Genomic DNA, 17,112 nt, shown 5'->3' with positions numbered 1-17,112 from the left:
CCGCCAGCACCTGGGTGCAGTATGCCATTGTGCGTGCGCAGTGACCCGCTCGAGGCAGGCTGTTTGGTTGTTGGCCGGGAAACCCCTGGGCGGAACGCTGAGGCAGGGGCTCCTGATTCGCCATAGCGAGCAGTCAGACCTGGGAGCACTGCGTGCGAGAGAGGGAGCGGAGGCCGAGCGCCATTGCCTTTGAGTGCATTTGGCCCACTCCACCTCAGCCTGTGCTGCTTGCCCTGGCCCCCTTGGTTGGCCCTTCCCCGTGCCGCTACGAGCCATAACCTGGCGCAGAGGCCGCGGCGCCTTCTGCCACGGTAGACGCCGTTGTGGAGCAGGCACCGCCTGGCCCCAACCATGTCGTGCGTCCACTACAAGTTCTTCTCGAAGCTGAACTATGATACAGTCACCTTCAACGACCTCCACATCTCCCTGTGCGATCTTAAGCGCCAGATCATGACCCGTGAGAAGCTGAAGGCGACCCACTGCGCCCTGCAGATCACCAATGCCCAGACCAAAGAAGGTGCGTGGGGGCAGTGTGCGCGGGGCCTCAGGGTCCGACTGGCTGGCGGCATCGCAGACCGCACTGCAGCAGCCCTGGCCTGCAGGAGATGCACTCTGCTCTTTGTGGCTTGTCCCACGTAGCGTGAGTCAGTCTGGGGCCCATCCTGCCAGCAGGCGAGGGGAGTGGGAGGGCAAGCTGTCCCGGGAATTAAGCGTGTGGGAAGCGATAATGTGATTCGGCCACGATCGGTAGCTGTGACTTGTGTTGGGGGCCTCACAGAGCTGTTCTTCTGTAGTTGATGTTCTGACAGCTGCCTTCAGGTCTGTGTTTTAGAGGCAGAGGTAGGCGTAGAAGAATACGTGGTTGATGTGCGACGTCTAGTGCTTACAAAAATTTTGGTTCCTGGAATTCATCTAGGTAAAATGATAAGGAATTGTGGGAGGATATCTTATAATACCAAAGTCGCCAGATTTCTTTGAGATCTGGCAGAGAAAGGTGAAAGTGATCAAAATAGAAGGGATGGCTAATTAGAAGAAAAAAATGGGTTTCGTGACTTAATTTTGTCTTCATCTTGTTTCACACCACTGCACTGGAAAACCGGTTTAGTGGCTGTTGCAGAAACTGCTCACTAGCAACATTTTGGATCAAGAGTGTATCTGGGAGTTAAAGCTCACTGTTTATCTAAGATATTGAAACTATTTTCAGGAGAATGTCCGTGAAGAGGCTTAGGAACACAATGTTAGGGGTCTTAGAGATGCCCTTGGATTGCATGACATGCGGAGGTAGAGATAGATTTTATCAGTCTTGAATTCTTCATGTAGTATTGAATACAGTTGTCAAGAGCTTTTGAAAAATGGCTAATTGGCTTTAAGGGCTTTGCTGCAGAAGGGTCTGTGAATTTTGTCTGCAGTTGCCAATGTACTTTCAGGTTCACAAATGCTAGCAGGCTGAATGGCCACCTGGCCGCTGTCACTCCTGTAACAGTTGGGTCTGTGTAAAACAGAGCCTTAAAAGCAGAATGCTGGATGGTAATAAACTGTGATGGAGCCTGATTATTATCACCTGAATAAAAAATGTTTTGAAATAGGTGAAACACCTGAATTCTGTTATAGCAGGTGAGGAACAGAAAGCAAAGTTGTAGAGGAACAATTTATGCTCCTAAATATGTTACCCCATAAAGTGTTACTCTACTATACATACTACCAGTTTTGCAAAGTGTGTGGCTTTGTTTTCATACGTGATATTAATCCAGAGAAGAAAAAGCATCTGCTTGGCTCGGTTCTGTTAAATGTGGTGTTGCCTACAGGTGAAGTCAAAGGAGGAGTATCTTTCATACCTGAAAGAGCATCACTCTTGTTTAACAGTGACAAGATCCTCCTCTAGGTAGGTTGTGTTGCACCTTGACCTTTGTAAAATGAGTATAAAATTTTAAACTTGGTAAATGAGTGACACAGATGCTTATTGAAGCTTTTGTAAGGCTGTTTTCCATGTGAAAATGCAAAAATCCCTCAGTGGTTTTCAGAGCAAAGCTAGAGAATACATTTCAGTGTCAGATATATGTATGCCAAATTTTTGGTTGCTATGCATAGCCGTGAATTTTTATTAATTAGATGTAGATGCTTCAACTCATGTTCAGAAGAGAAAGGGAAAAACTCGACCCGGATATTCTGCCTAAATGGGATGTTTGGAATTCTTACATGTGGACATAAAGTATTGGGTTTTTATAACTATGTCTGTGCAGGAGTATTGACTGAATATCGAAATGATCTTGGAAAGAACAAAGTGAACCTTGAGTGAAGAACTGCAGACTCCAGAACTTCTTCATCTTCTTCAGAACTCCAGAACTCCAGTTCTTCCTGTGGAAGGGTTTTGAGTACTCAAAACTCAGGGTTTTGAGTAGTCTTTCCTGCCCTGTAACATTCTGACACAAAACACTTGGAGAATGTGCTCTTCTGCTTCGCAGGCAAAATACAAAAAAAACCCAAAACAAAACAAAAAACAACCGAAAACCAAACGGGGACTCTGAACTGGTCTTAATACTGTGGTTTGTGATCGGGACCACAGAGAATAGCCTGCATGACTCTCTTCAGCAGGTAGAAACAGCTGCTTTGGGCTTCTAGGACTGCAGCTGGCATGATCTCCCAGTTGTTTGTCTGGGCCTCAGTACTGTTTGAGCTCCTCCTCCATCACAAAGTCCCAGTGCAGGCCTTTCTTGACAGGTGGCTGTGTAATGGTTAGATTTTCCTTTTGAGAAGAGCTCTAGGGGTTGGTTTTAGGATACGACTTCTGTAAAAGCTTCTGTTTTCGTCATTAAGAGTCCTTTCTCCGACAGTTTGAAACTCCAACAGCAAGCTCCAAAAGCAAGCTCTGAAGTCCAGAGGAAGCTTGCTGTTCATTTTCTTAGAGGGAAAGATCAGGAATTAGTTTCAGTGAAATGATTTCTCAGATTTCTGAAGAAGCATTCTGTCATTTGGAAGTAGAAATAAAACGTTCATTTCATGGTTGAAATAATGTCTTATGATAGGTATGTTTTGGTCTAAGAGAGGTTCCTGCCTGTAGGAATAATATACTGAAAAAGGGAGTTTAAATTGTAAAATATTCCTATTTTGCCTGTCATGACTGAGCAAAACTGCCCTGACAGAGCTTGACTGGAGATACAGCACCTTTGGTTTTCAGACCATCGTTCTGATTCAGTTTGCAGGTTAAGGGCTTTTAGTATGTACAGCTGTAGGCAGATTACAGGGAATGGCTGCTGATAGTGCTTTAAAATATTTAGTCACAGCCAGCTCATGTAAGTACAACATACAAACCATTCTCATGGAGAGATCTTTGCGTTTTAAGCTGACTCAGTCCAAGTGTCTCAGGGAGTTGGTTTTCTTGTTTGGGCCTTCCGTAAAGGGTGAGAAGGCTTTCCTCCTCTTCAGAAGACTAACGTGGTGTAAGCCAAGGCAAAGCATGGATATCTTCAGGCACACGCTGTTTTCGAAAGGCTCTTCAAGGCTGTCTTCATAAGTAATTTTGTTAGAGACTTTGGAATGTGGTTTATGCAGGTGAGACTTCGCTGTGGTTTGTTTTTCTCCAGAGATCTCTTGGTTTTGTAGCCTAACAGCAGCAAAAGCAACTTAAGCTAGGTCAGGAAAGAACCTCGTGCATTAGCAGACTCTCCTTTAGTGACCTTTGAGGCCCTTTTCCTGTTGGCGTTCAAACTATTTTAACAACATGGAAAAGATGTTGCTGCTTGTGTTTGATTCTCAAACCTGAGGATTTCTTGAAATGTCCTGTTAGTGTGTTGAGACGATAAAGGTGCGATGTTACCTAGACCATTTTGCTTTTTAATCTGAAAGGGATTCTGTGAAGTGCTATGTAATGACATATTAATATACACTCTTACAAACTGACTCATGTGTTTTTCTGTGTTTGTGTTGTTTTCAGAATACACGAATGATAATGCCCTGATTCCTAGGAATTCATCGGTAATTGTTAGAAGAATCCCTGCAGGAGGTGTTAAAGCTACCAGCAAAACATATGTCATGTGAGTATCCATAAAGTATGGTATTCTTTGTTAGGGGTTCCGGTGTGTGAACTTTTTGGATGGGTATTAGTTTACAGAGGCTTTCAGACTGTATCTTTCTCGTTAAAGCTGCTGTTAGTTTTTGTTGTCATGGGGTAGATTTTACTGTATCTGTCCCAAAGGAGAGTTACATTTTTAGGCCTGCTGGGACATGGGGTTCAAACTCCAACAATGGTAACTTTGAAGAGGAGTCTGTTGGGTTTGTTCTTGGGGTTGATTTTTCTGAGACCCAAGCTGTAGATCCTGTTTCCTCTACATGGAGAGATTCCTCATCATATGTGTTTGCTTTTAGTGCTTTTATAGTATAGACAGATAGGCATTGTAGTGTAAACTGAGAATTTGTTCCCATCTCAGAAGAGTCTGATTCTCAGGGCTTGACAATTTCTTGCATTTGGGGGAGGGATATGGCAGGTATTCTTACGCCCCAAATCTGGGTTTTGTGCATACTAGCTATAGAAGAAAGACCAAGGGTTGCCAGCTGGGGAACCATGCAAACAAGAAGTTGCATTCCTAAGTGATTCCTTTTAGTTTCCTAAAGACAATGCCTGTTTCTGGCAAGAGAAGAAGAACACTATCCTAAGGCGTGTTGCCTTTTGTGCGAGTACGATGAAGGAGTAGTTAATCCTTTCCAAACTTGAACCTCAGTAAGCAGTTTAGCACGTTACCAAATGTTACAAGTTCTCTTTCCAGGTCGGTTTTTACCCTAAGCTGATATGCGTGCTCCAGGATTTAATTCTGTATTCCTAAGCTGTTTGGAGGACAGAGAATCGGGTGTATTGATTAAAATTACAGCTATTCAAATGCCATCCTGACTCAAGGATTATTGCTGTCATTTCTGTATTCCTACAGTCCAGTTCTCTATCAGCTGCATTAGCATTGTTTGAATGGTCATGTTTTCCAGGCTTCTTCAAGATATGCCTCTCCGCCGCAATTAGTAGATAGTATTAGCTTGTGGTTTTGCCATGTCTTTCTGATGTTGCTTCTCAGTAAAGAAAGTAGACTGATGAGTTACAGTGTGCCTTGAACAAACAGTAGAGCAGCATCCTGGTACCCATCAAGCATTTGCAAGCAAAAAGCCCTGAATTTATGTGGCTGTACGTGTAAACTTTGGGCATCTTACTGCAGTAGTTGTTGCAGTGCTTTCAGGCACTTCCTAGTAATGTTGGACACCACAGCCTTGAGCTTATAAACATGGCCTTGTTTTGGGGGTTGATTTAGGTACGTCTGCTTAGTGCTGTCCTGTCAATGCATCCTCTGTTTCTGGTTGGGTGGCCCCCTCTCCTAGTATGGTACTGCTGCACTGAAAGGAGAGGAGAGATGCTGCTAGCATCAAAGATCAAACAAATCCCTGTCTGTGGGGATAAGGAAAGAATGGCACTGCTGTTCCAGCACTGCAAATGAAGCAGGCAGATTAGCTTTCTGTTCCTTCAGCTGGAAACACTGCAGAACCAGCTGGAGGAGTGGTGAATGTTTGGGCATGACGGATGTATGCTGTAATGGTGGAGAGGCCTTCAAAAACGCGTTTCTTGCCTTGTAGTATGTCCTTCAAGGTACATGGATGAAGAAGGCATTGTGTGGTGATCTAAGGTATCTCCTTGTACTTGCTCACCTTCAGGAGGCAGGTGGCTGTAGTTGCGAGCCTGGTGGTGTTCTCGCAGTGGCAGGAAGCATGAGCCTTTCTGTTTGCACATCAATTCCACAGCAGCCTTTGAATTGCCTCTGCTCATGGGACACTTTGGAGGATGTAACTTTGTAACATCAAATGTTACAAAAGTGATGTAACCCTTTGGATGATAGTTTGTTAACACTATCAATGGTTGCATGTCTGATTGGTGATGAGTAACATGCAGACACAGATCAATGAGTACGTGGAATCTCAGCAAGTTTTCCAATGTAATAACTATTTCCTACAATATTGTAGCGTTTTCAAGATTATCTTAAAGCAGATTCAGGCAATTAAGACCTTTTTTTCCCCCCCAAATCCTAGGAACTGCTTTCAGGTCATTTCTGTGCCTATTTTTAGTCAATATAGCATATGTAACACATGTAGCACATTTTGGCACTTTCATGGCTAAATATGGTAGATATTTGAACAGAGTGCTTGGGCTTCCACAGAGAAACACTGTTGTAAAGACGATGCTGCTGACATTTTTGTTATTTCTTTGTCAGATGGCTGATTTTTTGCATTTCAGTAAACTTGCACTTCAAAGTGTCTAGAGTCTCCCTATTCTTTCTTGGAAACTGAATTACTCTGTCTGGTACCTACTTGTAATGCTAGGGATATACGGATTGGCTAAAGTTACCTTCGTACTTTCATGGTTGATTATTTAAGACCACAAAACTGTAGTAGAGACTTCATACTTTTGATACTTACTCGCAGAGACAAAATATCTGAGGACTTCCTCTTGCACTGTTGTGTTCTGTATCTGTCAGTCTTGGAGTAATTTGTGACAAAGTAGAAATGTGATTTTGGGTTTTTTCTTTAGTTGCACTGCATGTACCAAGAGGGAACAGTTTATGTATACGTATAAATTTTCACATTCACTAGAGTATCAGAACAGAATGTTTTGATGTTTAGGTTTTAGAATCTGTTTTCACTGCTTTATGTTGGGTACAAGTGCCTTATTTTAAGTTCTGATCACCTTTCTTTCTTCTTCTAGACGTCGAAGCGAGCCAGTGAGTGCAACATCAAAAGCAGTATGTAAAAACACAATCTCAGCGTTTCTTCTACACGCTGCCCTTAATTCTAAACAATGTAGCCTTGTATTAGTTTTCCACACATTACCTTAATAGATATTTTCCAGTCAAAGATAGTCTATGTTGTAAATACAGTGCATTTGATTCAGCATAGTAAAAACTGAGTAATGCCCTCATTTGCACAGTTCTCCTGTGAATATTGGTATTTGTGCCTAGTAATGCATTGTATTTCATATGGAATACGCTAGAATATTTCCTGAATGACTTTGTGTTGTACAGATAATGTATGATGGGTTTTGAATCACGTAGGTTGAAGGTTTGCACAACTGAACATGGTGCCATGTTCTACATCTGCCTGTCCATAGCTAGTACGATGTCTGTCTGTATAGCTTGGTCTGTGCTTCTTGTTTCTTGCCATAAAAATGGTTTGGAGTGTATTTTTTGCATTTTCACATTGTATCACTTAGCTTTTGTGTTTGAATATGAATATGTGTTTAACATGAACGTTTGTTTAATTTTTTGCAAACAGACTGATGACTCTTCTGCACCTCTTTCTCTGGCCCAGCTTATTAAGGTATATCTATATTCTCATCAAGTGCTTAAAGAAAAAAAGTTTTTGCTTCGTATTTTTAAATCTTATACTGTGATCCATAGCTGGATAACTCTTGTAATGTGAACAAAACTTTAATTTGATTTTTAAGAATTTAAAGTATTTCTTTTCAGTTTGAAATGTCTGTATATTTTGATACTGTCCTGTAACGAGTAGTTGCCAGTTTGGGAAGATAGAAGGGGAGCACCTTATCAGCCTCAGCATCATGTTGTGGTATTACTCATCTTCCAGACACAAAGAAGCAGCACTTCAGAAGCTCTTTACTGTTTTTCATACGTTTCGTTAATGTTGCATTGGAAACTAACACAATTTTCAGAGAAGAATTTAATTGGCTGTAAGTGATGGACATTTCAGGCAGGGTTTGCAACAGCCAAATTAGAGGCGTTTCTGGGGCATGGACGCTTGCGTGGCCATTTCTGCATTTCTAGTTATTACAGTTATAGATCCAATCTTTGGATGCTGCACAATTTCATAAATTGTAGTATATCTTCTCCTTCAAACAGTCTGGAGCTTAAAGATCAGTTTAAAAATCTGGATAATATATTTTTTTCTACACATATCTTCAGTCCACTTGGAAGAAAATGGTATTGGTGACACAAGCCTTTATGTGAGGTACAAACAGAGCCAAAGGTTCTGAGTGCCCAAGAATGCTCTTCTCAAGGAGGTGAACAGGCACATAAACACCATGTAATGGCGTAAGGACTCCCCAGAACATCTCCAGGATGGCTGTATTTTATAGAAGCAGCTGTTTTCATGCAACCTCAGCTAGCGCTGTGCTCTTTACAGGACTGGGTGAGTGGGGTTGTCTTTGGCTGTGTGGGCTTAAACGCGTTTCTAATGCGTGTGTCAAACAATTCCCTGTTAAACAGACTGCCAATCTGGCTGAAGCCAATGCTCCCGAAGAAGACAAAGTAAAAGCTGTGATGATACAGTCTTGCCACCAGTATGATCCCATCAAGTAAGTGTGGATAATGTCAAATCTGTTCTTTGAAGATTCTGGAAAAAATCCTGGAAGTGTTGGTTTTAACAAGAGAGACACATGCATGCCTTTCTCTTCTTTTCCCAAAAAACCTTTTAGTTACGTGAAGAAACCCTTGGGTCCACCTCCACCATCATATACTTGCTTCCGTTGTGGAAAACCTGGCCATTATATAAAGAACTGCCCAACACATGGGGTAAGATTGTGGGGGACTTCTGGTGGTAGTGTGTTTTTAAGAGTTTCCCTTGGCAGTTAGGTAACAAATGCATGAACACTGCTATTAAGACTCGTTTCTCTTGGGGTGAAATAGAGAGGCTAGATGGCAATGTTGCAAAGCCCTTCAAAATTCAAGGGAAACCTGGAATTAGAAATGAAACATTTTCTTTTTTCTAGGTCATTGACGTTGAATATGTCCATAGATCTTTCTCTGTCAACTTTGATGCTTATTTTTATATATTTCACTATTACTGGAAAGTTTTCTGGTTTTTGACTCTTTCTGATGACAGTTCACAGTTTTTAGTATTCCGTATAAACCCATGGTGTTTCTGTTGACGCCATCTCTTGAATATTTGCCTGTTTTAACTACACCAGTCTCTGGCTGAGCATTCATGCCATTTGACCTAAGTCACTGAATGTATATGCATGAGGTAGGAATTCAGCCTTCGTATGGAGAGGGTGAATATAATTTTCCCCAGTGAGTGATTCAGAGCACCGAATGAAGCTCTCGCTCGGAATTGCGCTTTGGAGGAGGAGCGGGTTTGTGTCTCTTGTCTGAGTGGGTGGTGAGCTAAGGGATATTTCACCCTTAGGGAACCTGAAGTGAAGCCAAAGCATGTCGAGTGAGTTCAAAACACTGCTCAAGCCTTTGGGACATCCTGGCTATATTCCTTTAGGAAAATAAGTATTTCAGTTGAGCAAGGCTGACGCTAGGTGAAAGGAGAGCCCTGAAGGCTTTTGCTGCTTAAAATAATCATTGCAATGTCATTTGAAGTGTGGGTCTTAAGATGAGCTATGTCTGCATTTCTTTTCTTAACAGGACAAAAATGTTGAGCCTGTTCCCAGAATTAAAAAGAGCACAGGAATTCCCAGGAGCTTCATGATGGAGGTGAAAGACCCCACTACAAAGGGTGCCATGCTGACAAGCACTGGGAAATATGCAATACCAACTATTAGTGCGTAAGTATGGAATTAAGTGGACTGACCAAAAAGGGAACGAGAGAAACCATGCGTAAATGTCTGAGGGGCAATGCAACCAAGTTGGCCAGCATCTGTAGTTACGGGGGAGGAAGCATTGTCATTGTCTCTTAACCATAAAATCGGTGATGCTTTCTAATATTACAATAGGGTGGTCCTACTGTTCACGCCCCTGGACCTGGGTTAAACTGGTGGTATGCTAAGAATCTGTATTTCAGCACAATATTTCAGTATTGTTTACAGAGGAGTCGTTCTGTTTGAAAGCTCGTTTTGCTTCTGGTTTATGTTTCAAAGGCTTCTTGCAACATTTGTCAACTAGCAGTTGGACTGAGATGTCCTCCCCCTCTGACTTTCATCAAGTAGTTGCTATAACCTAAGAAAATACTCCTGTGTGCTGACGAGAGTGGCGGCTTTAAAATGCACTTGGTAGCACCTCTGTTTTTCTGTCATGGATCTCCTTTTGTAGAAGCTGTAACATAGACTTCTTCCATTTGTAAAATGTCCTTACTCGGAGACTAACTTTATCCTGAGCCTGCAGTTTACATTTACCCTCTGGCAAAGGAGAGGTGGGATCCTTCTCACCTGATTTGTAGCTGTCAAACAATTGTTTTTCTAGTCTGAGCTAATTTCTTAGTTGATCCAATGAATGGGAGAGTTCTGCAGAAGGAAAATTGTGTTATGGCTATAGAAAAGTAGTTTAAACTAAATGCCTACGTTGTAGAAGGCTGATGTGGAGGGAGGAGAACTGCAGCTGTTCTCTTCCTTTGATAGAATCCAAAGCTTGGAAGAGTTTTCCTTTACCCACGTTGAAGTTTTTCCTTTTTCCTTCCCCACCCCCCTCCAGGGAAGCTTATGCCAGAGGAAAGAAGGAGAAGCGTCCCTTTTTACCAGAGGAGCCGTCCTCATCCTCCTCAGATGACCCTATTCCGGAAGAGTTGTTATGTCTGCTTTGTAAAGAGTTAATGAGTGATGCAGCTGTTATTCCCTGCTGTGGAAACAGTTATTGTGATGACTGTAAGTGTTACTCCCACGTTTGTTAATTCAAAACATCACAGCTGATCTTCTGAAAGCAGAAAGAGGAGATAATGGCATGACTTTGTTACCAGCTTTATTTAATAGTTAAGTATACCCTGAACAGGAAAGGACTCTTCTCGTAGAAAGGGAAAAAAGAAAAAAAAAAGCAGAAAGCTTAGTACCTAGTGAAAGCCTCTTTACATGCAGAAGGACGAGTACGAGAAGAGCGCATAATTGTGCAGGTGATGACAGTATTAGATATCAAATGCATTTAGTTTGTCCACAGCCTTTCTCTCCTAAAAACTTCATAGCCAACTCTGGTGACTTCCTGCAGTCTGCAGCAAATGCAGAGTTAGGCATTTAATCCACATTCTTCTCCACGGGAGAGCTGGTTCAAACCTTCAGAACTCAAACCTACTCATTGTTTTTTGAGAGGTGTTTTATTCATTAACCTGGAGGTTGGTGACTTCTCACTGTACTAGATAGTGGAAAGAAGACTAGTCGAAACATCGAGACACAGCCTACTCTACGTCTTCAAATGTTGCAATAGTGCAATGTCCCAACTGTCTCGTTATTTGCTGCGTACTAGAAATTTTTTACACTATTGAACACGTATAGCTTCATGCTTTCCCTTCAAGACCATATTCACCCATTACCCATATTCGTGTTTCTATACTTGATTAGAACCCCCAAAATTTCCTCTGTTTGGCTAAAAACTGTTTGGATGATTCTAAACATACACAGGTATTAGAACAGCATTACTGGCATCTGAGGAACACATATGCCCAACGTGTCATCAGACAGATGTTTCTCCGGATGCTTTAATAGCCAACAAGGCCCTACGCAAGGTAAGGTGATGACTTTTACATCAACTGTTTGTAAGAAAAGTCTATTTGTAAAAAGCTGAAAGGGAAGAAAAGACTAATTTACAGCTCCTTAAGCAAGGCAAAGTTGAATAATGCTAAATGTACCTTTCAAGTACATTACCTGTTGTTCCAGAAGCTTACAGCTCTTTAGAGACAATCGGGCACATTCAGGTCACACTTTTGTTTAACATGATTGCCTCACTTTCAATTTCTGTGTTAACACTGAGGAACTTTAAATGCAGATACTCTGAGTTACCAGTCCTTGATATCGGTGTTTAATGTGATGTGTTCATAGATCTGTATGTTGATTTATTTAGGCTTGATAGCATTTCCAGCAGTACACAAGTCATTTTACTCTGTGGAGGCTTTTGTTCGTCTATCTACTGAAGTTTCATATTGCCTTTTTGTAAATGTTTTTCTGCCTGTAGGCTGTGAACAACTTCAGAAATGGAACTGGCTACACAAAAAGGCTGCGCAAGCAGCTTCAGCAGCAACAGCAGCGGCTGCTGCCACCACCACCTCCACCACCGGTCATGACTTTTGTCCCTCCTGCTGCTCTGGTGACTGCCGCTGCACTTTCTCAGGCTTCCCCTGGGTCAATCAGCGGTGTGTTGGAAGAGAAGGTAAGTTTTGTTTCAACATCCGCAGTGATTCGTGTATCTTAGTAGAGCTGATTTCACAACTCATTGCGTTTATTCACACGGGCTGTCAGGTTCCTCTACTAAGACATCCGGCATTTGCACGTCTTCTGGGCCCCCAAGGACAATCAATACCCACAAGTGGTAAGTAACTATAACTGTAGAATTTCTTTTAAAAAAATGATCTTCAGATAAACTGAATGGGATTTTTTTCTTTTTCCTCTCCCCACTCCAAAAGGGCATCCAAGAGGAGGCAGTACAATTCGCTCAGCCGATGGCAGACCAGGCTGGGAACTGTAAGTATGGCACAGAAATTCAATCTATTACTGTTAGATTGAATTAATCTAACAGTTTAACTAAACTCCCTCGTTTAACTAGTAACCTGTTAAACGAGGCCATAACACATAACTCACGCAACAGCTGGTTTCTAATGCAATAAGTATGCCCAGAGAGTTGTGGAGAATAGAAGTGGTAATGAATTTTAACAACATAGGCAGCGTATGTGGAAGAAGTTACCAGAAGTTCGAGAGAAGTTTAATTAATATCTGTGCAGTCCTTTGAAGATCAGCAGTGTGAAGTATGAAGCGTCTCAAGGAGTGGCAGAGACGCGGTGGGCACTTGGCACATGGGAGGTGGGAGTCTCTTAAGCAGGGGCAGCCTCCACCAAGAGTCGCAAAGCTGAGTATAAGGAGAGAAGACTGAGGGAACTGTTGGGGGTGAGGATGTGGAAGGCAAGTCTGAGGATCAAGAAATGAGTGTCGTCTCAAATGAACAGAAAGCAGGGAGAAAAATGCTGAAGTTGGGAACAAGAAGTGCTCGCCACCATGCTCCCGCTTCCTTTGCTTTCCTCTTGAAAATCAGGGCAGAGCGTAACAAACAGTGACACGTGTTTGGGGGTTTCTGTAGAAGTTCAAATCGAGGACGCCCACGCAGTGAACGTACCCAAAGGCCTCAGGCCCCAACACTACCAACGTCGACACCAGCCTTTGTGCCTCTGCCTGCACCTCCCTTGTCTCCTCCACCACCCCATGCACTTCCTCTTCCTCCAGGGGTACCAGCACCACAGTTCCCTCCTCAGTTTGCACCTGGTCAGCCTCCATCTGCTGGGTACACTGTCCCCCCTCCAGGATATCCCCCAGCTCCTGCACACACATCATCAGCTTGGGTACCAACAGCAGTACCCACAGCTCATTCAAATACCATCCCAACAACACACGCACCTCCTTCGTAGATTCACAGAAACATAGAATCATTTAGCTTGGAAAAGACCTTTAAGATCGTTGAGTCCAATCATAAACCTAAGACTGCCAAGTCCGCTACTAAACCATGTCCCTAAGCACCACGTCTACGTGTCTTTTAAATACCTCCAGGGATGGTGACTCAACCGCTTCCCTGGCAGCCTGTTCCAGGGCTTGATCACCCTTTTGGTGAAGAAATTTTTCCTAATGCCCAATCTAAACCTCCACTGGAGCAACTTGAGGCCATTGCCTCTTGTCCTATCACTTGTTACTTGGGAGAAGAGCCCGACACCCACCTCACTACAACCTCCGTTCAGGGCGTTGTAGAGAGCGATGAGGTCTCCCCTCAGCCTCCTTTTCTCCAGGCTAAACAACCCCAGTTCCCTCAGCTGCTCCTCACAGGACTTGTGCTCTAGACCCTTCACCAGCTTCGTTGCTCTTCTTTGGATGCGCTCCAGCACCTCAATGTCTTTCTTGAAGTGAGGGGCCAGACACTGAACACAGGATTCGAGGTGCGGCCTCACCAGTGCCGAGTACAGGGGGACAATCACTTCCCTAGTCCTGCTGCCCACCCTATTTCTGACACAAGCCAGGATGCTCTTGTCCTCCCTTATGTAGGGAGGAGTTTTACAGAGAACAACGGAGACTTGAAGAGGAGTAAGTATTTGGCTCAATGAAGTTGCGTTGTTTTTCATTTTTGTCTTTCGATAGCGTATCGGACTGCAGTTACACCGAAGTGCAGAAAGAAAGAAAGAGAAAGAAAGAAAAGAGAAAGTCCAAACCTGATGAGTTTACAACTGATTTTGCTGAGGAAGTGATGGGGTATAAAAGGATTAAACAGGAGCGCAGGCGTTCATTTTCCAGGTAACTGCTTTACATGTCTGTAATGGAGAAGCAGATTGTCCAGAAGAATCAGGAGGAGTTCCTCCGCTCCACCTCTCTAACCAAGAGTCGTAACCTTCGTTCTAGGTCCAGGTCACCCCCAGAGAGAAGATACCATGCCCGGTCAAGGTCTCCAGTATTTAGAGAGCAGTCTCCCACTAAACGGACTCTACCTCAAGGGGACGGAGGAAAGGAGTATTTGAATTAGATATTATAGTTAGGACTAATTAAAGTAAATGAAAGACAAAGCAAAACCATTCCCTCCTTGCTTGCTCTGACTGTCCCTGACTGGGGCTGTGGGTAGCCATAGGGAGGGTGGAAGCCTTGCGTCTCTCTTTACAAGTCCTCTCTCTCTCTCACTGTAGAAGCACTGCAGCTTCGGGTGCTCCTAGTGTTGGAGACACAATTAGCTTTATTCTTACAGCTACCTCAGGTCTTGGTCTAAAGTGTCGGCCTTTTGTTTTGGTTGGTTTGTGTTTTTAATACACATATTTCTGTATGTATTTCAAAGCAGAACCTGGATCTTAGTGCGGTAGGAATAAAGCACTGGGAAGCTTGCCAGTTCTTGTTGAACAGTACAGCAGCAAAATAAAATTAGTGAAGGTTTGTTTCAAAAGGATGCATGAAAGCTTTTGTTCTGCATATTTCTTTATTGTCTTGCTCTTATGTTAGCTGTCGTTCTACACTTCCAAAGTTGTGCTGCTGTCCTCCTGTTACTACAGCCAAAGCAAGACAGTGGACCCTTTTTGCTTTAGTATTGGTGTTTCAGTAACTGCAAGGATCTCTAGTTGGTATTTGTCCTTGGAGGCTGCAGAAGTGCAGAGAGTCATGCCCATTGTTTTAGCGCCGTCAAGCACAACTGTGATCCTTCCTGGCTGAATTTTTAGTGTAGCCAAGCTGTGGGGTTTTAGGAAACCACTGTAATGTACACGTAGCACTCCGACAGTGAGATTAGCCTTTTCCTCCTCTTTTCTGTCCCCTTTCCCACTTGCTTTGTGTTGGTTTCTGTTTAGTCTTCTGTTTGAAATGGGAGTTAATACATTGACGGTCGATGATGGGGTTTGGGGTTTGTTTTTTGTTTGTTTGGGGTTTTTTTCCGGTTCTTCTGCAGTATTATCTCTAGGGTTGTAGACATGGAGTTTCATGGAGCTGTAGTTTCTACTTGACTGATTGGAGGGACTGGCAGGAAATACAAAAATACAAGAACTAATTAACAGTTTATGAACTCTTCTGTTTCAGTTACTGGTCAATACTGGACTGTTTAATGCTAGACTCCAACAGAGAGCTTTCCCCATTTCTTGTTTGCTTCTGAAAAACCACCAAACGGTCGTGGTTGTGCCTGCCATGAGAGAACACAGGCCTGTTTTTCCACGTGTAGAAAAGAGTGGCATATGGAGCATGAAGCTTCAAAATACTTGATGAGACTTCCTTTTTACCAGAACTAGGTACAAAATGTTCTCAAAAGAAGGAAAGGTGAATCTTCTGGTAAGACCTGCCATGGAAAGAATGTGTCTTTGTCCAGGTCTGGGTGTTCCTCTCCAAAGGCACATTTTCAAGAACTTTTTAGTTAGTGATACAGTAATGCTGTATGTGCTTTCCTAAACACAGAGAGAAGGAATGACTAACTGGAGTGAGACATCACCTTCTGCACGTAGATATTTTTCCCCAGAGCCTGCTAACGCTGCTCCCCTGAATTCTTCCACTACGTTAGGCAATAAAGGACGAGAGCTTTTTCCAAGGAAGGGTTTGAATCTCTCTTCTGGTCAATTTAGTGACCTCTTGAGGAGAGCTGTTTGCATAGTATGGCCTGTGGTCTAATACAATACAGGAAAGGAGTTTTCTCAGCTTGTAGAGGCTCCTCTGTCACGGTAAACACCTTTATTTCAACAATGGGAACAGTTCATTTTTTTCTACACAAAGTGGTGGGTTACTTTTGTGGCTGGAGTTTTGGATTGGTGTTTTTCTTTGGGTTTTGTGGGGTATGGTGAGTTTGGCATTTTTAAGCTTATTGAGAGGAGGGGCAGAGTTCCTGTTTCAGGGCTGATATGCCTGCGCTTTGTTTTGACAGGCAACTACTGTGTTCATAAAAGCACAGCCATGTGCATTTGTAAATGATGAGGCATTAACTGATTAATTTACAAACGACATGGAAAATATGTTTCCTGTAGTGATGCTTCCTTCTGAAATCAACTGAAATACTGTTTTCAATCCTTTCTAGCTGAAAATGGACAGCTTCCTTAGCCCTTGGACTTTTAAGCAGTTGTGAGCATTTGACAAGGGTCCCTCTCAGAGATATTCTGCAGCAATAAGTTGATCTCAGGCGGGTCTGGCACCTTAGTTCAGGAAAGCCAACTATGCTAAAGGACAGCACTGAAAAATACGCCGAAGCCCTATGGAAACTGATGCGGCGTGATGATGGCTAAGTGCTAGAATAAGGCTGGCGGGCTGTACTGCTCTAATAGAAAAAGGCTCCAGCTGATCTCAGTGCTGTTTCCATGGTCCTTTAAGTGCCTTTTATGTCACCTGGAAACCCACTGCGAGATTGATTTTTGGAACACCCTAAATGCAACGGAACAATAACAGTATCTCTCACTATCGCCATGGACAAGTTACTTGCAATCTCACATCCAGACCCCCTCAGCTCCCAAATGTCCCCATATACAATTCCTTCCTCCATTTTCCAAATGGCCCTGAAGGAGGGGGAAAAGAAAAAAGTTAACTGAATCTCAGTAACCCAGATTATTTTCTTCTACTGGAATGTGCAAAATCATTTGGAAGGTAGTAAAAAAGCCTTCCAAATCTTTCTTCTCATGTCACACAGTTATTTTGCTTCTAAAACACCAGAGGAAAAAGACAACACAGAGAATACCACATATTCGATACAAGACCTTCAATACATTCGAGACAATAAAGACCACGCCGTA

At 43.0% G+C, this 17,112-nt stretch overlaps 1 protein-coding gene across 1 annotated transcript; it reads left to right on the top strand.

Moving 5' to 3' along the window:
* The first annotated feature begins 351 nt into the window (after positions 1 to 351).
* On the top strand, positions 352 to 9,536 carry LOC140645737 (E3 ubiquitin-protein ligase RBBP6-like). The gene is made up of 7 exons (XM_072849203.1): positions 352 to 517; positions 3,932 to 4,031; positions 6,731 to 6,767; positions 7,297 to 7,362; positions 8,247 to 8,335; positions 8,456 to 8,552; positions 9,393 to 9,536. The coding sequence occupies exons 1-7, from the start codon at positions 352 to 354 to the stop codon at positions 9,534 to 9,536; spliced, it is 699 nt and encodes a 232-aa protein (XP_072705304.1).
* Positions 9,537 to 17,112: the final 7,576 nt, after the last annotated feature.

Source organism: Ciconia boyciana, unplaced genomic scaffold (assembly GCF_034638445.1).
Source record: "Ciconia boyciana unplaced genomic scaffold, ASM3463844v1 HiC_scaffold_37, whole genome shotgun sequence".
NCBI lineage: Eukaryota > Metazoa > Chordata > Aves > Ciconiiformes > Ciconiidae > Ciconia > Ciconia boyciana.
Note: the sequence above shows the minus strand (reverse complement) of the source record. Positions and strands in the feature narration are given on the sequence as shown.